This window comes from Canis aureus, chromosome 37 (assembly GCF_053574225.1).
Source record: "Canis aureus isolate CA01 chromosome 37, VMU_Caureus_v.1.0, whole genome shotgun sequence".
In the NCBI taxonomy this organism is placed as follows: Eukaryota; Metazoa; Chordata; class Mammalia; order Carnivora; family Canidae; genus Canis; species Canis aureus.
The window spans coordinates 13,918,954-13,945,676 of NC_135647.1; the positions used below are offsets into that span (position 1 = coordinate 13,918,954).

The 26,723-nt window shown below is 48.8% G+C and overlaps 1 protein-coding gene and 1 long non-coding RNA gene across 11 annotated transcripts in view; one reads left to right on the forward strand and one right to left on the reverse strand.

Annotated features, from left to right (window-relative positions):
- PHACTR1 (phosphatase and actin regulator 1) overlaps positions 1 to 26,723 on the reverse strand; it is a 562,807-nt gene that overhangs the window by 12,058 nt on the left and 524,026 nt on the right. For all 9 annotated transcript variants that reach the window (XM_077886026.1, XM_077886025.1, XM_077886024.1 and 6 more), the window contains one exon: positions 2,971 to 3,026. In XM_077886026.1, the coding sequence (XP_077742152.1) occupies positions 2,971 to 3,026 (56 nt within the window). The remainder of the gene's footprint in view (positions 1 to 2,970; positions 3,027 to 26,723) is intronic.
- On the forward strand, positions 348 to 16,387 carry LOC144306598 (uncharacterized). Of its 2 annotated transcripts, none has more exons than XR_013373682.1 (3): positions 348 to 871; positions 8,557 to 8,953; positions 9,448 to 10,716. It is a non-coding gene; the product is annotated as an uncharacterized LOC144306598 (long non-coding RNA). The 2 variants fall into 2 exon arrangements; XR_013373681.1 differs by lacking the exon at positions 9,448 to 10,716 and adding an exon at positions 12,685 to 16,387 and having other exon boundaries at positions 353 to 871.

A 26,723-nucleotide genomic window follows, 5' to 3' on the forward strand; every position in this document is an offset into this window, starting at 1 on the left:
TTAAGGGGCTGGTCACACGCGACAACACTACACGGCTACCTAACTCATTAGACAAACAGCCCAGCTCTTTTTTTCTTGCTAGAATAAGGGGCCTCTTCTCCTTGTCATCTTCTGCTTGGGGCCGGTCCCTCCTCTTCATTCCTGCTTCCTGGCCCCAGGCTCTGGCTGGGGCCTCCTTATCCTACAAGCCTCCCTGAGAGCCACCACAGAGCATGAAGCCATCTCCTGTGTGTGTGTGTGTGTGTGTGTGTGTGTGTGTTTCTTAGGTCCCCCCGGGAGGGGGCGGGGCCGCCAGCTACCACCTGTGCAATCTATACCTTAGTTCAAAGCCATTTACAAACCCAGGGCCATGAATTCTTGGGCTGAGGGTACCAAGACAACCCCATTAGATGACTGGGAAGAGAGGCTAGGAAAGGCCCGTGATGTCATTGTCTGCTGCCACCATCAGAGTGCACTCATTATGTGCTCAAATGTGCACAGTGTCTCATTGGCTGCTGGACAAAGCCAGTGCTGCCCTCTGGGGGTCGGCAGGGTGGGGCTGAGGTGGGCTGCAGACCTCAGGCCCCAGGGCTCAGCCCCCTCACACATGTGCTTCCTCAAATGACCTCAAGCTCAGAAAATGAGATTCAGAAGAACTGGTTTGAGGGTGTTCTCTCAGACCATGAAACATTTCTTGTTTAAGAATCAGAACAGATTACAAAAACAAGAACAATAACAAACCCAAATATTAGGAAAACAAAGGTCCAGAACACAGGGGAAAAGTGAAGAGTTAATAGGAAGTAGAAGTTCATTTCTGAAAAGTTTTGGGACTGATATGATCAGCCTGTCTGAAGTTGGTCAGGCAGTTCTCTAACCTGGCTATTCCAACACGGTAAGGAGGGAGAGGGATCAGAACAGGAGGGGACCCTGGGAACGATGTCTAGACGGCTGCGTGGGTCGCCTGAATCTAAGCCGCGTGGGCTCACTGGACGCCTCTGAGATCTGAGTATCTTTGGAGATAAAAGCCCAGCGTGAGGGACCCGTGGTCTCCCTGTACTCTCCCAGGGAGCTGGGGGCTTCAGACCTCCTCTTTCTAAAACCTGAGCCCCTGCTGAGAGAAGCACTATTTTCTGAAATCCAAACAGTCCCCCCAGAGAATTGTAGCCTCTTTGTCTGGGAGTAGGTTGGAGGCCACCAAACAGCTTGGCCGGGTAGGCAAACTGTACTGAGATTCCTCCAGAAGACAACAGATCTGGGTTAGGTGGGTGAGGTGTATGTGGGTGGGAAAGGAAGCATGTTTACCCGGTTTCCCGCTTCAGGAATAAATAGACACCCGTCTTTCTTCCTCTGCAACCACAGAAAGCTTATGATGGATCACGTAGCAGAGATGGGGGCAGAAAGGGAGACACCACACAGGCCAAACACTTCCCTGACCATGGAAATCATCAGAAAAAAGGTCTCATTCATTTTACTGTATATTAAGCTTCGAAACTGCTAAGGGCACCTCTTGGTTAGAAAAAATACATATACACACATTCCTAGAGAACTGGGAATTAGGTGAGGTGCAGCCGACACTGAGGAAGGCCAGTCCTGAAAGCTGGGGAGGCAGCAGCCGGCCTGGAGCAGGGGGACAGGAGGTGGACAGAGGGCCACCCCCCACCCCAAAACCTCCCCAAGGTGAAATTCAACAGCTCACCCTCAGCAAACCGTTCAAAGCTGACCAACTCCCAAGACTACAGTGGAGAGGAGTAGAAAAGCAAGATCAAGAGCGTTTTAGTTTGGTCTAAGTGGAAATATCCAGCCACTCAAACTGAGGTTTCACGTGGTTGTATGTGTGTGTGTGTGTGTGTGTGTGTGCGCATGCACACATGCGTGCACACGGCGCGGCATTCCTAGGAAAGTCTCCGTAGCATGTATTTCTCTTTGCTAGGAAGAAACTAGAAGTGCACGTGTGTGTAGGGAGAAAGGGTCATGAATTAAACTAAAAATAGTGTTTGTTGAGAGCATCTTGAGGACAGTGCTGGTGAGAGTAGTGATAATGAGGGGGCAGACGTGGGCAGAGAGATTTTGTCGTTTTAATTAATACCTCCCACCATATGGAGGAATCCCGGTGTCCCTGAGACGTTTTAGTTTCCTGTTGGTTGGCACTCAGTGGATTCCCTCTCTCCATCCCAGGGACTGCGTCCTGAGCCAAACAAGGGGCTCGTTCATGTTCTGCGGCCACAGCCAGAGCGACGGCCAGCCTCTCTGGGGCGGGAGCACTTGGCCGGCCTACCAAGGGCCAGTTGTACGAGTCCTGAGAGGTGGACCTGAAGCATTCTCACTTGGAAATGCTTTCCTAGACTTCACATTTTTTAATTTTTAAAAATATTTTAAAGGATTTTATTTATTTGTGAGCAAGCGCGAGCAAGCACCAGCAGGAGAGGCAGGGGCAGAGGGAGAAGCAGACTCTGCTGAGCAGGGAGCCCGTCACGGGGCTTGATCCCAGGACCCCGAGATCATGACCTGAGCCAAAGGCAGACGCTTAACCGACTGAGCCACCCGGGCGCCCCTAGACTTTACATTTAATTTTCAAAGGAAGGAGGGGGGGTTATCAACAGCAGCCAGCCGCCTCAGTTTCCCATGGCTGTCTACCTTATTTTAGCCACAGTACTTGTGGCTTTTAGGTCAGTTTTGGTTTGAAGGGGCCCCTGATTCTGCTCCAAATCATCTAATGTTGCAGCTTCTCCGACTTTCCAGCCCACGAAAGGGCAGGTGGTTCTGCGGTCTGCGAGCGTCCCACGAGCCAGGGCACGCGCACCCGCCTCCTCTGCCGGGGAGGCCACCCGGATGCCCTAACTCAGGAGGCTGGGGGGGGGGGGCAGCAAGCATCAGAGCGCCTGGCGGTCCTTGCCACCCGGGGCACAGGGGAGCAACCTCGCGGCCGCCACCCCGAGCAAGAACCGAAGCCACCGCTCGGCGTCCGCGATGGCCAGGGGCTGAGTCACTTACGTTTTAGAATGTTCCTCTGCTCCAGTTCCTCTGCTGTCGGCCTCTGGCTCAGCCGCCTACGGAAAAAATCCAGGAAAAGTTTTTGGACCATATCGTATCCTCCCTGGGTCATTAGTCTCGGCGGCCCGCGTAGATACATGAGGCAGGGAGAGTGGCTCCAATCGCTGTCCCATCCTGGGTCCCGGGCTGCGGGCCTTCACCACGCCGCCGGCTCAGTTCCTCAATTTCAACCCCAGGAAAGGCACCGGGCGGCGCGTCCGGGAGCTGACCCTGCCCCTTCCCCTGCCCCCGCCCTCCGCAGCCCTGCTCCCCCACCGCCTGGGGCCACCGGGACTCTCCCCTTCACAGAGATCCCTTTCTTTCCTGTGGCCTCCTAACTCGGGGACCGTGGCCTCTGCCCTCCCTCCACCCCCTCCCCCCAGGCTAGAGCTCGCTTCTTGCCATGTTTGTGCAGAGCCAGTTAGAGCACCAAGAGGGTCATGGCCCCGGGGGGATGCAAGACAGTGTGTCTTGTCTGCGAAGAACAATAGGTGCTCTTCTTCTGGTCTCCGCCCATCCCAGGGAAGGGACGGGAACAGCAGCGACACTCCTGTTGCCACTCCTGCTGCCGGCACCGGCACCGTAACTGAGCCCTACCGAGTGCAGCATCACAGCAGGGCCGTGAACTTGCCAGGATGCAACAGTGGCGGGCGGGGACAGCCAGCAGCGGCCCCCGCGTCCGGATAGAAGTCGGTGGCCGGTGGGCTGGGCACGCGGTGGTGCAAAAAGTTCTAGGAATGAGCAACACAAACCATGCACCGCGGTATTCACGGAGACGCCTGCATTTTTTGAAGCTCTGGGCAGTTATCTCAAGACCCCCCCAAAGTTGAGCAGCCTGCTTCACCCCCCGGAGGAGGTGTGTGTGAGATGAGAAGGAGCCCGGCGGGGTGGGTGGGAAGTGGGTGCTCTCCTGGCAGCACAGGCTGTGCCCCCAATCCCAGCATCGGCCACCAGCGTCTCCGGCTGGCAAGGCGTCCACACCGTGGAATCTCAAGAGAGACCCGGCGTGAAAACATCGTCCGTGGAGTTACCAAGTGCAAGCAGTTTAAATTCAATGCAATTTGTCACCTGTCATCCTCCTCATTGCCCTGGACTCTGTGAGACCCCCCCACCCCCCATGTCATCACCATAGATGCTCTAGTAGGGAGGGCACAGGCTTTGATGCTACAGAAAGGATTTGGGGTCAGATACTGCTCTGTAAACTCCTTAGCACCCTGGAAATGGCTAGAAATTGTAATCTGAAGCGTTTTTCAGTTTATAAGAACGTTTTCATGTTCATTAGTCACGTTCCCTCCCAAATGTCCCATGAAGACACCGTTGCTTCCCACTGATCTGGGCCAGCTGTATATTTTGGAAATTTGCAATACTGGAGGCTCTAAATTGGGATTCCACAATCTCTAAGCCTTTCTGAAAATAGCACTCGCGGACCTGGGGAGGAAACCATGTCATTGGTCTGGAATGAGGACCACACTCAGACTGAGCTTCTCGGAGGCCCTGTCTCACCTTTCCATTTATCTTACCCCAGAACGCTTGCTTTGTCTGGAGGGATGTGCAGGTGGCTTTATGGGACCACTTGGTGGAATCCAGGCTCTGGGTGAAGCCAGGGCTTTAGGTCAGTAGGTTTCAAAGTGATTGAAGCTCCGGATGCAAGCTTGCATCCCAGAAGCCTTATGGCCAGAAGCATCTGCAGAAAGTTCCCCCACTGGCTTGTGCTGAGAACCCCACCGATTCTCTCCCCGGACCCACTGCCTGGCTCTGTGCTGGCTTTTTCATTTTTGCTTTTCCTTATGGGTCATGTTTGGAGGGGACAAAACAATAAGTGACTGAGCTCTAAGCAGGACAAATTGCATTAGCTAGGAGGCCTCGGAGTCAAAGACACACGCTTTCAAATGAGGCCCTCTGTTGAGGTGTCATTTCTCTTGAAAAGGTCTAAGAACATTGAGGCCGATCACGGCTATAAAACGCAGCAAAGCTCTCCCGAAGGACACGGGCGACGATCAGTCATTTTGGCTTTGAAGATGAGACTGGGTAGGGAAATGATACTGGGGCATCGTGATGACAAAGCACTAAACAGTTCAGGAGTTAGGGGATCTGGGTTCTCGTTCTCGCTCTGCTCAGAACCTGCTTTCTCGTGGACAAGGTGTGGGACTCCGCTGTGAATAATAAATAGTAATTTAATTGCCTAAGGCATGGTTTTTAGAAACATATGCTATGTACTTAGCCACATCTGAATGAGGACTGTTTTACTGCAAGTGAGCTGGGGAGGGAGGGATAGAAATAAGGATAGAAAGAAAGAAAGAAAAAAAAGAAAAAAGAAAATGTATAACAAAAATAAATAAACCCATTTATTCATTTCACAAATTATTTGTTAGAGGCCAGCTCTGTGCCAGGTTCTGTGTTAGGGGCACCAGGTCAGGACAAGCAGGTCAAGGTCCTGCCTCCGGGGGAGGCAATCATTCACCAGGTAGTCATGGAAGTAAGTAGGCCACGTATCTGTAGTAAAAGGCTTCCGACAGGAGGCACGTGCGCGGGGATTCTGACCCAATTGGGTCAGGAGAGGGTCCCCAGCAGAAGTGACACTGTGCCCCGATGTGAAGGGCAGAGGGAGCCACGTTGCTGGAAGGTGGACAGCCAGGGGAGGAAGGATGGTGGGGAACAGGCAGGTGCCAGGCCGTGTGGCCCGTGGGGGCTGTGTTCAGGATTTTGGCAACGAAAGAGTTGATATTTTAGAATCAGAGAGGGGAAGGGTGAGTGAACATTTCAGATTTACAATGGATTTCCTGGTGGTTGTCTGGAGAAGGGATTGGCGGTGAGAGGACAAGAGACGGTTTGGGAAGAAGCCACAGGAGGCTCCTGTGCAGCTGGTAAGGGAGGGGGGACACCTGAGCCAGGCGGTGGCAGCTGACATGGCCCGTTCTTAGGAAGCCAAGCAGACAGACCGTGGAGATGCGGTGTAGATGGACAGAGGCGGGAGGAGCAGGGATACATAAGATCTGTCTGTCTGTCTGAGGTTTCACGGCTTACACGACTGGATGGATGGTAAAACAATTCACTGAGATGGGAACGAGGGAAGAGCAGCAGGGTATTTTGGAGGATGGTAAGGGTGGAAGGGAACCATGAGTTTGAGTTTGGATTGTTGAGTCAGAATGCTTTTGTAACATCCAAGTGGAGAGGTCAGGTAGGCAGGTGCATGCATGGGGCTCAGTGGAGACCTCAGTGGAGAGGTCGAGGCCATTGAGAGAAATCTGGGGCTGAAACTATTGAAAGAGTCCAGATGTCCATCAGCAGATGAAAGGATAAAGAAGATGTGGACTACTACTCAGCCATCAAAAAAAAAAAAAAAAAAGAAATGTCATCATTTGCAATGATGTGGATGGAACTAGAGAATATTATGCTAAGCAAATAAGTCAATCATAGAAAGACAAGTTTATAATCTCACTCATGTGGAATTTAAGGAACAAAACAGGGCAGCCTGGGTGGCTCAGAGGTTTGGTGCCGCCTTCAGCCCAGGGCGAGATCCTGGAGACCCAGGATCAAGTCCCGCGTCGGGCTCCCTGCAGGGAGCCTGCTTCTCCCTCTGCCTGTGACTCTGCCTCTCTCTGTCTTTCATGAATAAATAAATAAAATCTTAAAAAAAAAAAAAGAAATGAAGCAAAGGATCATAGGGGAAGAGAGGGAAAAATAAAAGAAGATGAGATCAAGATGGAGACAAACCATAAGAGTCTCTTAATCATAGGCAACAAACTGAGGGTGGCTGGAGGGGAGGTGGGGGGGGGACGAGGTAACTGGGTGACTGGCATTAAGGACAGCATGTGCTGTGATGAGCATTGGGTGTTACACATACAACTGATGAATCACTGACCTCTACCTCTGAAACTAATAATACATTATATGTTAATTAATTGAATTTAAATAAAACCAAAAGAAATCTGGAGCTGGTCTGCAATATGGAGAATATCTGAAGCCAGGAGTATGATGGAGCACAGCCTGAGGAGGCAAGAGGACTGAGGCTGGAACCTCACAGAAGCTCACTATTTACCACTCAGACTGAGCATAATGACCCTCCCGGGAGCTAGAGGAGGGCAGGCCGTGAGGGCAGGTGAAAACATAGCACATCCTGGAAGCGAGGTGGCAAGATGGGCACAACCAACAACGAACGGGTGCCGAGTGCTGCCGAGGGGTCAGGTGAGCCTGGCAAACTGCCCATGGGGTCCAGGACCAGGTGGGCTGTTAGCAACCTCATCTAGAGTTCTTTCAGGGGGTGCAGGGACTGGAAGCCAGGATGAAGGGGCTTGAGAACAGAGGTGGGAAGATGGACAAGGAGAGATGATTCTTCCCAAAGCCTGGCTGGACGAGAGAGTTGCAGGTGAAGTGGGCTCTGGTGAGGTTTACACTTTTTACTGGGACAAGACTGGATGTGTTTAATGGAAAGAATCCAGATGAGGTGGTCCTGTCGAGACACTACGTAAGGAGGGAGGAGGCTCGGTTGACGGTGTGGAATCCCGAGGAGGTTGGGGGTGGGGGGTGGGGTTGTCCAGGGACACAGAGGCCTTCCTTCTCAAATGGAGGGATGGCTCTTTACCAAGACAGGGCAAGCAGGATGGCTTGTGTGTAGGTGTTGTACGTAGGTGTCTATGCTTGTATTGGAATTAATGAAGAGTTCCCAACTGACGGCTTTCACTTACTAGAACACAAGTTAAGTCAGTCTATCACAAGGATGACTTATATCAGCTTAAAATATTACCTGTCCTTGACCGGTTGGTCTTTGGACAGAGCCAAATTCATAAACCGAAGGCCTAAAGCTCTAGCTTCAGAATTCTAGTGGCCAGTGGTCCTTCAGGGAAGGACCCAGGGCAGCCTGACATGGTCCAAGTAAAGCAGCCTTCTGCTGGGCTCCTTTCCAGATCTACCTTGTACAGAAATACTGGTTACTAGAAAGCCGGATAGCAGAGCACAATTACTCTATTAATGAATAGTGGTCAGTTTTATGAATAATCCCAAGGAGCGGCCTTAACTCCAGGAATAAAGACAGAGGTGCTTTCTGAATGTATTGTATCTCTTACCCCTGCCTTGAGGGTACGTTCAAGTAACTATGTTGGATTTAAACTCACAATTACATTTAAAAAGTGGTTCCCGACTCTATATTTAGACATGACCATGTATATGGGAAACGTTCTTGGGAGTTAAACTTTTCTATAAAATGAATGATCGGAAAGTGGAAGTTTTAACGTGCTCTCAAGTGATCTATGTAAATAGCTTCTATTTATATATGTGGCCCTGGTTTATAAGGTATCTCTGAGCTGCAAAGTTGTTGTCACTCCAAAACGATTTCTTCCTTACATGGACCACTGCTAAATGACCTGCATTGGCAGTGAAAAATCAGTGAGTTCTTATTTAAATGCCACGCGCCATCCATCGCCACCTGGGAGCCGTCTAGGTTCTTGCAGAAGTTAGACATGGATTTTGTGTAGTATCAGTTGGAACAACTCTATGCTGGTGACAGCAAGAAACAAGGAAACAAACCGAGGCTCTTCTTTTCTCATGCAGGGACCATGAAAAACAAACCTGAAGCAAATGGCACTTTGGTTTTGGCCTTGGAAAAAGGAGACCGAGAGAGAATGTAGTGGCAAGATGCTTAAAACAATATGCAGAGCAGGGGAGGCTCTCTCCCCCAGAGACGTGGTGACAAAACCTTTGCAGGTCTGACTCCTGATGCTGACAAGGATTTGTTCTGCCGCAAGGAGCTAATGAGCCTTCTGCTGGCGTCAGAACTGCCAAGGTCACGGATTTCATTAGCGTTTGCAACTGCTGCTTGTTCTGAGCGCCCGGATTTTAAAGTTTGGATCTCTGAAGCTGTATCTGCATCTCAGGAAAAGGCAAAGCAGGGTTACCTTTGCTCTTCTGCATCTCGGCCCCAGGAGGAGGGAACAGCCCTTCCAGACAGGTGGGAAGAGAAAAATGGGAAGGACTCGTCCTCTCTCCTAAGGGGGAAGGAGACGGGTTTCCCAATTGCTGCCCCGGGTGGGAGATGGAATGAGTGAAGACAGGCATGGTGGGGCCAGGGAGGGAGACACAGTGAGTTCCAGCCCCTCTTTGGGAATCTTTCCAGAGGATGTATCGGTTATGTGTGGGCTGGGCGTTTCTGTCTGGCCTTGGTCACTGCTACATCCCCAGGTCCTAGGAGACCACGGAGAACAAAATAGGTGCTTTTAGTCATTCTTCAGCCCGGATCCTACCAGTTCTTATGCCACACAAGCCCCTGGGAGGATCCTAACCCCCAGTCACAACTTTAGTTCATATCTGATATCCCGATGACTCTAAAATCTCTACCTCTCGTCTTAGTTTTGAGTTGCAGATTCCTTTTCCAATATATACTCCTACAAGCTGTCGGACTCAGGAGGTCCTCGATGATTGAATCCATCTTTCCCTTCTACCCAGACAGGTCTGCATCCCCTTGAGCTGTCCAAGCCCAGGAAACTGGGAATCGTCGTTGGGCTGCTTTACCCTCGACAACCAAACCACCAGGTCCAAACCGTCCCCCATTCCAGCCCAGCACAGCCTCCTCAGGAAAGCAGGCCTGAGCATCTCTCCTGGCTGCTGCAGCCCATGCCTCTTGGGTCCTCCTCCACCCCACGGAATGCCCTTTCTAAGGGGAAACCTGACCACATCCCTCCCTGCTTGAAAACTATGCACATCCACCCGGGACCTTTGGGGGGTGGGGTGGCTTCAAACACCCAGTGTCCTATAAGAGTCTTTGTGATCTGGATGCTTGCCAAGAATCTCCCCACTCCTACTCTGTCCTTTAGACATAATGTGTCTTTCTGGTTTCTTCTCGATTTGCATGCCTTTTTCTTCTTCTTTGTTGGGCTAACTGGTAATAGTCCTCAAACTCACAGCATCAGCCTGAAACATCACTTCCTCTGGTCACTAACCTTTTGGTGACGGTGCCTCCACGGTGTGGGACAACAGTCCTGTGTCTCCTGTACGCCGGTGCTCGTCCTACTGGACCTATTTCTTGTGATCACTTGGCTTGTCCACTGGACCCGGGGGCTCGAGCCCTGCAACACGGGGCCACCCGGCGCCCTCACCCCACCAGGGTTGCTTCATGACCACAGACCTGGGCGGCTGCAGGGGCCCCGCAGGAAGGGCCTCTTGCACGGGCTCTCCTGCTCTGCTGACATATGAAATTTTCAGTACTTTCTGGATGAGGAACATCCTCACTGGCTCACCATGGGCTCTGCAGTCTGCTAACTGGAGTACACCACCGTGAGCCAATGACCGGTTCTCAAACCTTGCTCTTCCAGCATCAGGGATCAGCTCTGGCCAAGGTCACTGAGGACGGAACTGCCAAATCCGGTGGCCTTTCCAGAGCCATCGTACCTGACCCTTCTCTACCGTGTGGCACCTCTGATGAACGGCTACTTCCGGAAGCTCGTTCGAGTCCCCTGGTTCGAGAGTCAGCACTCTCCCAGCTTCTCTGCACCCTTAGCTTGGGGTGCTTGCAGGCTGTATGCATAGCAAGAGCCCCAGGGGTGCCCTGTCCTGGGGGTGGCTTCAGAAGCAGCACCCCGTGTGCCATGCCCAGCCTGAGTCGGCCACCTGACAGGCGGGGGGCCTCGGGGGAGCTGGCCTTCTCCCCAGCCTCGGCCTCCCCACCTTCCATGGCATGGAGAGTTGCCATGGGCCGGCAGTGGGTTGCCTAGAACTCTGGTGCACGGAAGGAGAGGGGGGAGGGAGTGGGGGCAGAGGGAGGGCACGGAGGCCACAGCCAGCCCGTGACACTGCACGAAATCCGAGCTCACTCTCCCCGTGTCCAGTGGTGTGAGTGGAAGGCCCCCATACCTTCACCCCCGGTTCCGAGGTGCACATCCAGGGCCTGGAGAAGTGGCAGGGGAGCCTCTGATTCTATCAGCAGAGCTCGTAGCTCCCCCTGCTGGGCGCCCTCATCGGGATCTCGGCCTCGCCCACGACACCCGCACTACCCACTGACGTGACCATCCTCTCAACTAGACCGGGAATCCTCCACAGGCACATTATGTCTTATTTACCTCTGAGCTCCTAGACTTAGTACGGGGCCTGGCACCCAGGAGGGGCTCTGCCGACCTCTGATGATTCGATTAACAAGGAACACTTCAGCCCATGGAGTGGAGCCCAGAACCCAGTCCTGGCCTCTGCCCCTGAAGAGGTTCCTCTGGGAAGAGTGAACGGCAGTTTGGCTTTTATACCTCAGGCCTGTGCCCTGCTACCCTTCCTCCCTGCCAGGCGGAACAAGTCTTACAATTATTGATTTATGCACCCACCTCTTTCCAGGCAATAGCTTTCAATTTTCTTCCTCCTCCTCATTTTCCTCCCAAATAGCTTGCTTACAGCATGGGAAAGAGCCCAGAGAGGGGAAAACGGGTTGGAGTCCAGAGCCTGACTCCTGGCCTGCCTCCCCCGTTAACCAGGAGGTCGCCTGGGCATGTTACGCTGCTGGACCTCCGTGCCCAGTTCTGGTGTCCGGCAGGTGGCTGTAACCACTAGCTAGGCCTACCTGCCGCCCAGGAGCGCTGAGAGGCCCGAATGGGGATGAGAGATAAAAATCCCTTTTAAAGGAAGGAGAAGGCATGACATTTTATTTTGGGTACCTTGAAGAAAAGTCTCTGACTTCAAATAGATAAACAGGTTACTCTTAAGAAAGACATGTTTTTGGCTTTGTCCATTGGAGGCTGTGGCCCCAATGTGAGGCCCTATGACCAAGCTCAGGTACTGGGAGGTAAAAGCCAGAGAAAACACTGAAATATGTGGAGTTGAAATCAGTATGGAAATGACAAGGGGACCAGCTGTTTTGCTATGCGTTAAGCCCATTTAATAAAAACCAAAACGGTATGAAAAGTGAGAGCCTGGAGTTGCCTTGGCTGACTCACTTGGTAGAGCGTGTGACTCCTGACCTCAGGGTTCTTTTTTATTTATTTATTTATTTATTTATTTATTTATTTATTTATTTATTTGAGAGAGAGAGAGGCAGAGACACAGGCAGAGGGAGAAGCAGGCTCCATGCAAGGAGCCTGATGTGGGACTCGACCCTGGGACTCCAGGATCACGCCCTGAGCCAATGTCAGATGCCAAACTGCTGAGCCACCCAGGGATCCCTGACCTTAGGGCTCTAATTTTGAACCCCACACTGGATGCAGAGGTGACTTAAAAAAAATCTTTAAAAACAAAAAATCTGAGAGCCTACATAGTGAATAGTTTCAGTATTACTAGCATTATTAGGCATAAATCCAGTATTAGCAATCAGTAAGATTTTACTTTGAAAGAGTATTTGAATTGTTACAGTAGAAATTAAGATAGCTAATCAAGTTACCTGAAGAATATACTCATTTTAACAAGGCCATCCCTACCTGAAGAATCAATCAGTACAAAGGCTAAAACAATGTGATGTCAAAAGATAAGGAATGTGGGAATTAAAAATGTCCACTGTTCTATCTACCACATTAAAGTGATTAAGGAGGCCTGGTCAACTTTAGCTTAATTTTATCTGTCTATCCATCTGTGCATCTGTCCCTCCATCTGTCCATCCATGCATGAGTGAGTCTTTCTGTCTGTCCATCCATTACATACCAGACATTGGGCTAAGCCTTCAACTATTTATCATAACAGATAAGCAGTCTATCACTTTCTCGGTTCTTACAGAAGATGCAACAGTAATCTACACGAATCACAATGCCAAAGAGATTCATCTCATTTGTCAACTCTGGCCATTTGACAGAAGCTGCCAGGAACTGTGTGTTGAGAAGAATTCTGAAGTCTGCCCACATCTTTGTTATGAGTCATGCTGCAAATAAATCCTCCTCGAGTTATCGTAATTAGTGAGCCCTGTTTCCTGGTGGAAGATGGATGTGAAGATTATAGTATGGAAGGTCTTCCTTTCTGATGAAGCTATTCAGGTCTGAGACACTGAGGACTACCAGAGGGGAAGGAGATGGCTGCTTTGGCTGTCACAAACAGCAAATCTGGTGCATCAAGAGAGTGACAGCTAATGGTCATTTGATAAGATTGGTATTGTGCCGTTTCTCTTTAAAGGTAGAAGCTCAAACTTCTAAGTCCTCTAAGAGGAATAAGCCAAGAGAAATATTCAGATGACTTACACACAATATTCCCCATGTCACACAAACCCATCATCTCCAATCTTTACAAATTATCCCAACTATTGCTGGAGGTCCCCACTTAATGTGTTTTTTAATGTGTCCTGCCATTACCATGATCAAATGGCATTGGACACTCTCCTCCTTTTATGCCTTAGCCCCTTCACTGAGGACTCTTGCATTCAATGCTGGAAAACCCACCTGACAATACCCGGTCACCTGACTACTGATGGATGCTCATGCTCAGAATCCATTAGTGGAGACCAGAAAGTTGACCTCTAGTGGGCTCAGGACATGTCCACCAAACATGCCCACAACTGTCTGAATCTCAGCAAAAGACTTGATTTAAGCTCAAGCAAGAACTTCAGGTATTTGTGGGCATCCAGAGAGGCTTATTTTGAGCCTTCCCTAGGTATCCCTGTACTTACTGTCCTTAGTCCTTTAAAGAATGTTGCTTTTGATGGACACGGACCACTGGGGCAAGGACAAAGAGTGAATCCAATGAAGAGAGGAAGATCTGGGTGTCACTGCTGAGCGACTATCATGGGCAGTACCATGGGCAGGTCGACGAGCACAGCCCAGACGACACTAAAATGCTGTAAGAGTACACATTTAATTTGTTCACCCACTCATTCATCCATTCATTTAAAAAATATTACAGTCACAGATTTCCCCAATATTTCTGCTTTGCTGGGCCTCAAACAGCACGCACAACCCATCATTCCTTTCTGAAGCAAAGCATGTAAGGATGAAGAGTTGGACATGGAGCAGCAGCATAGGTGCAGCTCATGCTCTTTTTTTTTTTCTTTTTTGTCCACATTCACTCCCAATGGGCCAATCTCCTGGGGCCATCAGCACTCCTTGGGGAGAGTTCTGAGGGTACAAGGTGAGGCAGGAGCTGGGAGAGGAGGCAGGAATCGCCAGCCTCCTTCCCCCTCTTCACTCAGTGGGGCTCCAGCCAATGTCCTTCCGCTGCCTCCCACGGGCCCCTATTTCTAGAAACAATAACACTCAGGTTCAAATGAGATCCCATGCTGTTTAGAAACCTGGAGATGAACACATAAAACCTCCGAAGAGTCTCAGATGCCCATGCAGAGTGGGTTTTGGTTACATTATTTTGCAAAATTTCCTACAGTTCTCCCTTAAGCGAGCTCACACTTGTGTGCGAACATGAGCAAGGGCAGGGGCAGAGGAAGAAGGAGACAGAACCTCAAGCAGACTCCATGCTGAGCAGGGAGCTCGACACGGGGCTCAATCCCACGAACCTGAGATTATGACCTGAGCTGAAACCAAGAGACAGATGCCCAACCGGCTGAGCTACTCAGGCGCCCTGTAAATCTTCATTTTAAAGCCAATAGCCCTGCAGTCCAAAGGAAGGGGACTGAATGTTATTACCCTCATTAAACTGTAAGCACTTTCCTGAGGATCTGTCTCTCCACGTAGGTACTGTACCAAAAAAGGCCAGATCGTCTCCCCCAACCCAACCCCCTCCCCACACATACTTTTTCTTCCTGGCAGCATGGTGGACTTTAGGAATGTCTAAGTAGTCTGGATTTGCAAGCTTGTATTCTTTGGAAATCTTTTTAATAGGAAAAGAATCAGGAAAGGTGAATGGGATGTGTTTATCTGTCTGGGAAAGGATCTATTTATCTGGGGAAGGGAAAGAGGAATTACCACGGGAAAATGAAGTGATAGGGACCCTCTGAATAGATTTTGCCTTGATTATACAGGAAACTAACAGAAATGATTTCTTGAGACTTTCTTGGCCGTATCTACCCAATGCTTTGGGAAATCCCTTAGGAGAAGAGATTGTTCCCTTACCCCTTAAATATATTCCCCCCAAACTGACTGAACTCATAGCACATATCCACTAAGAGACTCTTAGCTCCCAGCCTGGTGAATGAGGGTCCAAGTTCTCTTCCCTCCCTTATGCTCTTCTGCTCTATGTCCTGACGATCTGGTCATGTGAGGTACATAGCACCTACCTCACACAGCCCCCCTCTCTCCCACATGTGCACTTCGATGTGTGATGCTGGAGGAAATCACAGGGGACCGTGGCATCAGTGCATGAGCAGTCAGTGTCTCAGGGTTGCAAGGCCCCAGTAGGAGCCCAGGGAAACTGGGCAGAATCCATGAGTGGCCCTTGGGCCATGACTGTAATGTCCCCCATGGGACTGCCAGCAACACCAGCTCCCAAGGTGTCAGAGAAACACCCACCCTCATCCTGAGGGAAATGGCTGATTGTGGAACATTCCGTCAGGAGCAGTCTCCTACCCCAGGGAGAGCATCCTGACCACCATGTCTTTTGTTCTTTACAGGGGACAAGGGGAGAGGGAGACAGAATCTCAAGCAGACTCCACACTCAGAGTGGAGGCGACACAGGGCTCGATCTCACGACCCTGAGACCATGACCTGAGCCCAATTCAGGTCTGATGCTCAAGCAACTGAGCCACCCAGGCACCTCATGACCGCCATGTTTTAATCAGAGGAAATTGTGAGGCTGATCTTGTCTGGAGGCAGAGTCCCAACCGACCACTAGGAAGGCTCAGCCTCTCAAAGCCCTGGAAGGCTTCCTTCTGGGCATTCACGGCAGGAAAGGGATGGGAAACCACCAACCACAGCAAAGCTCCAGGCCCTTCTCAGCAGCTCACTTCTCTAGTCAGGAGACGGGTTCTCCTGATGTGGGCGCACACGTGTGTGTGTAAAGCACGCGTTTTCCTCATGCAGTAAGTGTTGTACAGACGTTCTGTTAGGCTCTGGTCACCTCAACTTTATACACATCCCACACATCTGCGGTTCTGTGAGTTGCTGGAACTGCCACCACAACCTCTCTTCCCATCTGTGTGGTGCTTGGGTTAGGTGTCATCTGGATCACCCGTCCTGAGCGTCCTGAGTGTGGAGCTTCAGGCTCAGGCCTGGACTTTGCCTCCTTGTGTCCCTCTTCCTCGCACTTTCATATCTATTCCTGGGGCCTGAATCCAGCTCCAGCAGCAAAAACAAGAACATGCTCATCACTCTTCCTCATACTCCTTTCCCAGCTGGGCCTGCCTGGCATGGCGTGTGGCCTTCCTTCTTGAGGACAACACACATCTTCTGCTAAATGGATTCCCTCTCGGGATGCCTGGGTGGCTCAGTCGGTGAAGCATCTGCCTTCAGTTCAGGTCATGATCTCAGGGTCCTGGGATCGAGCCCCATGTTGGGCTCCCTGCTTAGTGGAGAATCTGCTTCTCCCTCTCCCTCTGCCTGCTGCTTCCCGGGCTCATTCTCTCTCTCTCAAATAAATAAATAAAACCTCTAAAAAAAAAAAACCAAACTGTATTCCCTCTCTCATCTGCCTGTACAGTCAGTCCCTCTTCTGCTGGCCAGCAGCTCAGCTGTGCTGCTTCTGATGGTACCTGGTTGTCCTTGAAAACAGCTTTCCTAATTGCTCAGGTAATAAATCGAATTTAAAAGAATCGACTGTATGCCCAGTATAATTTGTAAAACAATATGGTGCTTCACATTTGGACACATAAGTAAAAGCAAATGCAATTATTCTGATTAGAGAAATTAGCACAGAGGAAAACGTCTTGGCGTGAAGAGAAAATTTCTCCCTGTGACGGGGATATTTTAAGCGTATGCACTTCCTAAATGGATCCACTGTCAATACTGCAAGAGGCAAGGCCACCTTCTCTGAGTGTCCTCAGTCTAGATCCTTAAACGTGTCATCTCTTTCTTCTTCAAAGAAAAAGGCCAAATAGTAAGCACGTTGACTTTGGTGGACCGTGTGGTCTCTGTCACTACTCCTCTAGTCTGTTGTCACAACATGAGCATAGCCACAGTGCGCCACCAAAGCTGGATGGATGTACAAACGGGCCAGATCTGGCCCCCAGGCTGTGGTCTGTGGCCTCTGCCACAGGTGTCACCTGGGCTGGACTCTGTCCTGGCAGATCAACCAGTGGAGTAGAACTGGAGGCCCTGCTGCAGTTTACTCACTGTGAATTATTTTGGTTCCTCAATGCAAAATGGAAGTGGGGGGCTTCTATAGTCATGTGCTGTGTAGCTCATGACCTGATAAGAAAGAGGCAATATGTTGGGTCCCCCAACATGTCAGACTGAGAAACTGAGCACAGTCCTCTTGTCTTCCTCACCACCATCAATCACTACAAAGCAGTGTCTGCGGGTGCCTGGGTGGTGTGCAGCTGGTTAAGCATCTGACTCTTGGTTTTGGCTCAGGTCATGATCTCAGGGTCCTGGGATCCGGAGTCAGGTTCTGCACTCAGTGGGGAGTCTGCTTGAGATTTTTTCTCTCCCTCTGCCCCTCTCTCCACCCTCTCTCTCAAACAAATAAATAAATCTTTAAACAAATAAAATATCTGGAAGATGTCACATCTCCTATGTGCCACCTTTCCTTACATGGCCCATTACTTGGATAGCCACACGGTATTTTTTTATGCCAACTGTCTCCACGCTAAGCTCTCATCCACCACTGTGGCTTCTGGACTCCTGTCCTCTTCTCAAACTTTGGCCCACATGGGGGTTAGCCTTGGTGGCTCCACGGTTGGAGCTGAGCTGTGGTGGCGTGGCTGTGAGTTCTTCCACTTGTGGCAGCTAAAGGCATGCTTCCCTCAGTAGGATTCTTTGCCCCACCTATTCATGGGCCTTACAGGAGGATTCCGTCCTCCTCACAGGGTCCATGACCTCAGGAATCTGTTATCAGCTCAACAGGAGGATAACTGTGACGTACGTAAAGGAGATCAGAATACACTTTCGAATCAAGTTTGCTATCAAACAGGCCTTTTGAAAACTTTTATGGAAATGATTAATGTTTAAGAAAATATTCCATATAGGAGCACTGGGGTGGCTCAGTCGGTTAGGTGTCTGACTCTTGGTTTCAGCTCAGATCATGATCTCAGGGTCATGAGATCCTGGTCTGCTAGCGTCGGACTCTGTGCTCAGTGGGGAGTCTCCTTGAGATGCTCTCTGCCACGGCCCCCATCACCCACCTCTCAAAAAATAAAAAATAATGCTTAAAAAAAGAGAAAATGTTCCACACAGTTTTACACATACCCCAGCCTTCTATCATTAATAAATTATTAAACAGATATCATGTAACACATGATATACATTTCTGACAATTTTTCACTAATTTCTTAAGTAGGTTGAATCTGAGATTACATGTAGGCTTAAAAAGAAAAAAAAAAAAAAAAAGAACAGGCTTATTTTGTTTTTGCCTGGACTAAACCATATGGATTTATAGTCCCTTTGTGGCAAATGCCTGAGCGTATCCTGGTCACACGGCTTGCTGACTGAGAATCAGATTTCACAGGCTGTGGTCCCAAATGACTTTGGTCATTAAGGACCGTGAAGAGAGAGGGCTACTGGACAGAGAGCCGAGAAGCTGGGATGAGCTGGGGAGGTGCTCCAGGGCGGAGCTGGACGGGCACCGCAGGCTCTGAGCAGAAGCCACCCACTCGGCTTCCAGAAGTACGAAGGCAGCCCCAAGCCACAGAAGGAGGGTGGGCCGAGGGCTTCCCTTGTGTGGGATGGGGGCCACGCTTCCCAACATGCAGGTGGCAGGTTCATTGGCTCAGTCAATTCAGGGGGGGCAGCTCCTGTGTCATTAACTGTGTCATTAACACACAGTAGATGCCATCGCCTATCTTAGCATTTTTTTTAAAGATTTTATTTATTTATCCATGAGAGACACAGAGAGAGAGAGAGAGAGAGAGAGGCAGAGACACAGGCAGAGGGAGAAGCAGGCCCCATGCAGGGACCCCGACGCAGGACTCGATCCCAGGACCTCAGGATCACACCCTGGGCCAAAGGCGGGTGCTAAACTGCTGAGCCACCCAGGGATCCCCTATCTTAGCATCTTTTAAGAGGGAGCTTAGTAAGTTACAATATGAAGATAAACAAAATGAGGAAAATCATAAGTCAAAAAGAGGCTAAAACTCTTTGCAACGTACTGACTACCGGGCAGCACGCACTATTTATCTGTCTGCCTACTTTTTTTTTTCCCCCAAAGGAACTAACAAGGTTTCTCGTTTTGAAGAACTCTTGTTTTAATTATTTGATGGGCCAAGAACATAAAATTTTCATGATCACACTTCCTAAAATAGAAGCGTATTCACTTATATTTCAAAGGAATTGCCTTCAGAATCAGAGGGAAAAGCGATTTTCCAGGGTTTGTATCTTTGGATAATTTTTCCTGTTTATATTCTATTTAGTGAGCATATATGCAATTTTCGAGGCTGTTATAAAAATCTTTGCATTGTCATCAAGAAGAGTGAAATGAACATAATGAAGATAAATAAAATGAATTACTCTTATTAGCATTTTGCATGTGATCTGAGGTATTTTGCCAGTAAGCGAAGATGTGCGGGGACACATGAAAAGCAACTGCACCACGCACTTCTCAACCGTAATCCAATCCTGCTATTTAAGTATTCAGAGCCGAGTGCCAGCTCTCTATAGAAGCTGCAGAAAAATCACATTTAATCAAACCTGAAGCCAGTTTTGGTGGGCGAGGGAGAAAAAGCATGGGATCCCATGGAAATTATTCTGGAGGGATCCCTGGGTGGCTCAGGGGTTAAGCGCCTGCCTTCGGCCCAGGGCGTGATCCTGGAGATCCAGGATGGAGTCCCATGTAGGGCTCCCTGCATGGAACCTGCTTCTCCCTCTGCCTGTGTCTCTGCCTCTCTCTCTCTCTCTCTCATGAATACATAAATAAAATCTTAAAAAAAAAAAAGGAAATTATCCTGGAGACTGGAGAGGCCAACTCCACCATTGAAACAAGGAACAAAAAACAAAACAAACAAACAAACAAACAAAAATCTTCAGGATAAACCATTAGAGCTTCATTCATTTGACTGACCACTATCACAATAGGCAAACTCCAAGCAAGGCACCAGCCACTGAATCTTCCAAAGAACCCGCTCAAGTCTTCAAAATTATTAACGAGACTTTCTGAGCTGAGATTAACTATGAATTAGTAAAATGCGAAAACAGCTCTTGCTTGGGCATGATTTAAATGTTTAGCTCACTAAGCAGGATCGAGGAGGGAAACAGTGCCCCTGGAAGAACCCACCTATGTGAGAAGACAAGGTCTCCTTTCTCATGGGCCTTCTGATGACTGAAAATGTTCCTCAAAGATTTAATTCAAAACCTCTGTTTTAAGGCCTTTTCTCTCAGACACGAATTGAGAAAAATAAGAGTATGACTCGTCAGACTTTGAATCAAATCACTGGCCTGTTTCTTCCAGCGAGAAGTGAATACATTTCTCCCTTTTCTGAGGGATATCATTTTTTTTTACAGTTTTTATTTAAATCCCAGTTAGTTAACATGCAGTGTGATATTAGTTGCAGGTGTATTAATTTTTTAGCACTGATTAGGGGCAGGGAAAGTGGTTTCAAATCCTAGTGTAGCCAAGTAATGACGTGAACTTAGCAGCTTAATTTCTTTTGAGCTCAGTTCCCTTATCTATGAAATTACAGGTATTCTAGGCAGTGATAGGAGTGCCCACGGGGCCTCTAAAGTGCTCTAATTCTATTACTTTTTCAGATTCAGATGATGCTACTGTCAAGCAGGGGAAGAAATTCAGTCTCCTTGAGATACAGGCACAAAGCTCAGAGAGAAAGAAAAAAAAAATAAGCCAATTTGGAAGCACAAGGCCAGATTTTGAGGTAGAACCAAAAGATTGAAAGAAAGATACTTTGCTTCTCAAGATGACTTAACTCCGCTTATTTATTGCCTCCTGGTAAGTTCACAAATGGTTCTGAGAGATCTTTTCCGGGATAACAGTGTGGTAGAAATGACACATCCTTATCTGTTCTGGTTTAGAAGGGGATCAAAAGATTGTAGGTGAAGAAAAGAATATATCGCAGGAAAAGTGGTTCGACACCTTGAGTTAAACTTGCTCCGGTTAACGTGTTGGTTTCTGAATCAAGCATTTGGATTATTCAATATTTATATCATCCTTGTCCACCCCTATTCTTTTGAGAATATTTTAAGGGAAAAAAAATGGGAAGACAGTCTAACAGAGATTTATACCAATAAAAAAACTGTATTTCAGAAGGACCTACCCTTTCCCCACAGAACTTGTCCTTAGCATCTCTTTACCTGAAAACAATGAGTATGCCTTGACTGGCTTGTCTTAATTCTTGTAGAAGGATTATCCAGCTACATTTTAAGTGACACGGTACAGTGCCATGCACCTCAGTTACGCTCAGTCAACACTTCATGATGGAATCAATTTGCTGAAACTGAGGTTCCACAGTCTCCTTTAGAGACATGAGACTCTGCAACGTTAACCTCATACCTACCAAAACCAGACTCTTTCAGCTCAAGGTCCAACTGTTCCTTTCTGAGATCTCCCATTTGTACTTAAACCAGTTTTTTTCCCCTTTAAATGGACACAGTGTTTGGTTGTAGTCTCTTTTTTTCTCTAATTACATTGTTTTGATGTCTGTGAGCTGCTTTGCTAAACTGTTCACGGATGCAGATCAGGAGCATGTAGTGATGCTGGCCCCAACACAGAGCCTCAGACCGTCGCGTGGTCGGCTCCCCTCGGAGAAACCATGCTCTCTGCCTTCCAACGGCCAGCTGGCTGCCTTCTTCCCTCAGCCAACAGTGAAAAAGCTTTTCTTATTTTGGACAGATGAAAACTGTATGTATTCAGAATGTACAACATGATGTTTTGATATATGCGTACCTTGTGAGATGATTAGCTCAATCAAACTAATTAACGCATCCATCACCTCCCATCATAAGGTACCATTTTTGAGTGTGTGCTGAGAACACGTGAGGTCTACCCTCAGGGGAAATTACAGTATACGTCGTGTTACTATTTTTTTTTTCGTTGTGTTACTATTAACTCTAGTCATCGTGCTGTTCATTATGTCTCCAGAACTTATTCATCTTATGACTGAAAGTTTTTGCCTTCTGAGCCATAATTCTCCTTTGCCCTCAACTCCCCCATCTCTGGTAATGACCATTCTACAACCTGTCACTCTGTCTCTCAGAGTGATTGTTTTTGAAGATTCTACATATAAGTGGGACTCTGAGCTGGTTGAGCACCCTACTCTTGATTTCAGGTGATCTCAGGGTCATGAGATGGAGCCCCGCATTGGGCTCCATGCTGGGCGCAGCGCCTGCTTAAGACTGATACTCTCTCTTCATCTCCTTCTGCCTCACTTCCACCCACTGCTCTCTCTCTCTCTCGATTCCACAGACAAGTGAGTTCATGAAGTATCTGTCTATGTCTGGCTTATTTCACTTAGCATAACATCTTCCAGGTTCACCTATGTCAGGAATGGAAGGATTTCCTTTTTTTTTTTTTTTTTCTTAAAGGTCAAGCAACATTCCACTCTATGTATATACCATGATTTCTGATAAGTCTTTTAATCACGGCTGTTTTAGATATGACGGTCCCTTTCATATGATGGGGCCATGGCCAGAACAACCATCAAACACAGAAGATGTATGACAAACCTGGCTCAGTGAAGTTGTGGCTAAGACACTTTGTGCATGGAAAAAAAAAAAAAAGACACTTTGTGCTCATCAAATATTCCAACTGCATCTTTACTTCCTCCAGACTCTCCTGCAGCTGGATTGGGGTCTGGAGCCTAGTCTGGTTAGTGGGTCGTGAGCAGAAGCGATGTGTGTATCTCCTCTAGCCCCTCTTCCCTTGCTATGGAAATGCTGGTGCTGCATGTTCTAAAAGTGTGTGATGGCTCTATTATAGAGAGGCTGTCTGAACTACATTAGGCTTTACTCTAGGGAAAAATAAACCTTTATTGCCTTAAGCCATTGGGATTTAGGATTTACCTGTTAGGGCAGATAGCATTACTTATTCTGAGTAGTAAGAGTCTAGCATAATATTAACACTCAAATTCACAGTGAGAGGGAAGGGACCAGTGTTCATTATCTACTGCAATTGGGAGAATGACTCATTTAGAGCTCTTGATGACCTTGAGTGGGAGGTCCATTTTACAGATGTGGAAACTGAGGCTGGACAGGAACCCAGTCAGAACACGGAGGATGGAGATTTCAACCTAAGGTTCATAGGCTTAATAGGCTACATTGCTCTGTCTACTAGACCCCTGCTTCCCAAACATCAGCGTGCCTCAGAATCACACTTGTTACAATGCAGATTTTGGGGTCCCATTCTCAGAATTTCTTTTTTTTTGTTTTAGATTTTATTTATTTATTCATGAGAGACACACACATGAGAGAGAGGCAGAGACATAGGCAGAGGGAGAAGCAGACTTCCTGTGGGGAGCCTAATGTGGGACTTGATCCCAGGACCCCGGGATCATGACCTGAGCCAAAGGCAGACACTCAACCACTGAGCCACCCAGGTGCCTCCATCCTCAGAATTTTTGATTTAGAGACTAGATGGGGCTTGCAAATATGCATCTCAACAAGTTCTTAGGTGATGCTTATGCCACCAACCCATGGACCATACTGTGGGAACCACTGCACTGGATGACCTTGGCTCAACACATTCCACCAGGCAGGAGTGTGTCTAGAACCAAACCTCAGCGCCAAGTGCTTCAGCTCTTCCTACTTATTGTGGACAGTGTTACTGTAATGCAAGAAAAAGCCCAGTTAAGTCCGAGATGGAGGAAAATCTCCTACCCCCTCTCCCTTTCATGGCTCACCTCTCCTCCTTGAGGACATGTTCACACACAAGACAGAGCCTGTGGTCTAGAACTCCACCACCATCCCACACAATCCCCTCCCAACCACAGGTACCTGGGGATGGAAATTCTGTTCAACCTATAAACTAAAACCAAACTAAACATTTTTCTCAGCATGTCTGCTGCAGATAGGGAAGTCTGGGATATGAAAGGTGTGTTTTCTCTTTGTTCCTTATTGTCTTCAGAATTATCTAAAGCTCAGTTATTTCACCTACACGAAGGGATCCCAACAGCAGCCACCTTGCAGGGTGGAGACGAAGATTATCAGCGGGAGTGCTAGCAGGAAAGCATGTTATCAACAGAGAGGCCTCTGGAGTCTTAGGTAACATTATGTCAGGGACCATCACCCTGGGTGGTTGCCTCTCCATGTAGACAGGCTGATTCTTCTCTTACTTAGCCAAATATTCCAAGAAACGGGGCCTTTCTTTCTGCCATCTGCTAAGGTAAACCACAAGAATAATCCTTGCAGATTACTTCCCCATAGCGATGAGGACAAAAATTGCTGGAGAATTAGAGGGACTTTTAACCACTTCAAATGTAGCTGGACAGCAGCTTGGAAGGCTGGCCCATTCTCTGCTTCGTCTGTGGGGCAATACCGTGGCCCCCTCCCCACCCCAGCGCCCCAGCTTTTGAAGCGCAGCTGTTCAAAAAAGCTATGGAACAGAAAACAAAATAAGGCTCCCTAACCCCCAGGGACAGTCACTTTTCTTTTCTTTTTTTAAACCTCTGCAAGTTTCAAACCCAGACTGATTCTGCTTTTGCTGAGTAGAGAGCGGCTCTTTTGTCCTCCACACTTACTGTATCACCGAAGAACACATGGGCGGCCGGGAGAGCCGCGAGCCACACACACGGGGCACTGGAAGCACCTGACAAGATGTGGCTTTGTCCCCTGACATCCTGCGTAAGGCCTGCAAACTGCGACTCCTCTTCTCCTGAATGCACATGCACACATGTGCACACAGGTTCACACGCACGTGGGCTCGCACGCACACGGTCAGGGCTCAGAAACCCCGCCTGGGTTACAAGATGTCAGGAGTTGTCTTCACTGCATTTCTTAACAGCTGGAGGTGGGGGTGGGGGAGCAAGAGGCTCCTGCATCTCTACAAGAAGGGACTCGAACAGCGGCCACCTTGCAGGGTGTCGCTGGGCCCTGCAACAGGTCAGGGGCTGCGGTCCCCTGCTGTGTGTGGCTCATGCCTTGAGGCCACACCTGTGCTATTGAAGTTCTGTTCCACTTTCTCCCAGGGCATCCCAGTCAAGTGTTCCGGGGACAGCTCTTGCACCTTTCCTGAACAGCAAAACCTAAAAAATGTGCAGCTGCCCTTCTCTTTCAGCCAGACAGTGCTGGAACCTTGGCTCGACTTCACGAGATGTCAGCTTTTCCGAAGGGCTTCTAAGAAGGGCTATTTGGTGCAGCCAGTTAATGGGAGGTGTCGAGCATCTGAGCGATGGGAAGGGTCCACGCACTTGCTGTGCAAATGCTGTGCAAAGAACCAGGTCCACTCAGTGTCAGAGAGGTGACCTGTACCTCATTTCAGTTTGCTTTAGGGGTGGTCTCAGAATCCACAGAGAGAGACCACCAGCCCGAGGCATGCCCGGCGGGGCTTCGTGGATGGGGAGCAGTACCCTCTTTCCCTTCCGTCCTGGTCCCCTCTGAGCTGGGCTCAGTGCCAGCACCACCGCTGTCACCACCACGGCCAAGATGCTGGGGCTGCAAGGGCCAGGTCCACAAAGTAGCTCCTCCTAAACTGCCCTCGGGTCTACTCTCCTCCCTCTTTTACGGGAATGCTGACTTCCAGGGGCTTGTGCCCAGGGCTACCCAGCCAGCCAAAGCTGAACTGAATTTATACAGCCTTTGGGTGTTATTCTTATTTTGGGGATGTGCTTTTGCAGCAGAAGAAATTACCCAGCCTTGGGGAGATGCCGGTTCACACTTAGCATCGGTGCTTAGACTTTGCTGGGTGGGAAGGAGATGCTGTTTGCCACCTCAGAAGAAGGCTCTGGTGCATCAGACTCATGGTAGTGATCTTCCCAAACCATAAGCAGGGCACAAGCATCAGCTAGAAGTCAGAATTACTGCCCTTTATTGCCTGTGCCGTGAGCATAAAAATGGATTTCAATTTTCTGCCTTGAACGCTGTATTATCATTTAACGCAGGACCTAATCCTCTGCACATATGACTTTATATTCTGCTTATAGTGACTCTTGTAGTGAGCTGCCTGGCAGCAGAAAATGTAGATTTAGCATACTCTTTCTCTCTACCATGTTATTACATTCTAAATAAGAGAGAATAACATACTAGGGTCTAGGGGGACGGGCAGGACTAACATCTTCCCAGGGGCCCCAGCTGGTTTACTGCCTCCTGCCACCACAAAGACAGTGGCTCCCTAAATGAGGGGAACCATCCCTAGTGGGGAGGGGAGGAGAGGAGGATTTTCGTATTTATCAAAAGAGGGTCCTACCTCTGATCTGGACACATGCTTAGCACTGGTTTTCTTTCTTTCTTCTTTCTTCTTTCTTTCTTTCTTTCTTTCTTTCTTTCTTTCTTTCTTTCTCTTTCTTTCTCTTTTTTTTAAGATTTTATTTATTTATTTATGAGAGAGAGAGAGAGAGAGAAGCAGAGATAGGCAGAGGGAGAAGCAGGCTCCATGCAGGGAGTCTGATGTGGGACTCTATCCTGGGACCCCAGGATCACACCCTGGGCTGAAGGCAGGCACTAAACTGCTGAGTAAACAAGATTTTACTTGTCCATTTGTGAGAGAGAGAAAGAGCACATGCACAGGCAGGGAGCAGAGGGAGAGGGAGAAGTAGACTCCCCGCTGAGCAGGGAGCCTGACTCGGGGCTCAACTCAATCCCAGGACCTGGAGATCGATCATGACCTGAGCCGAAGGCAGATGCTTAACC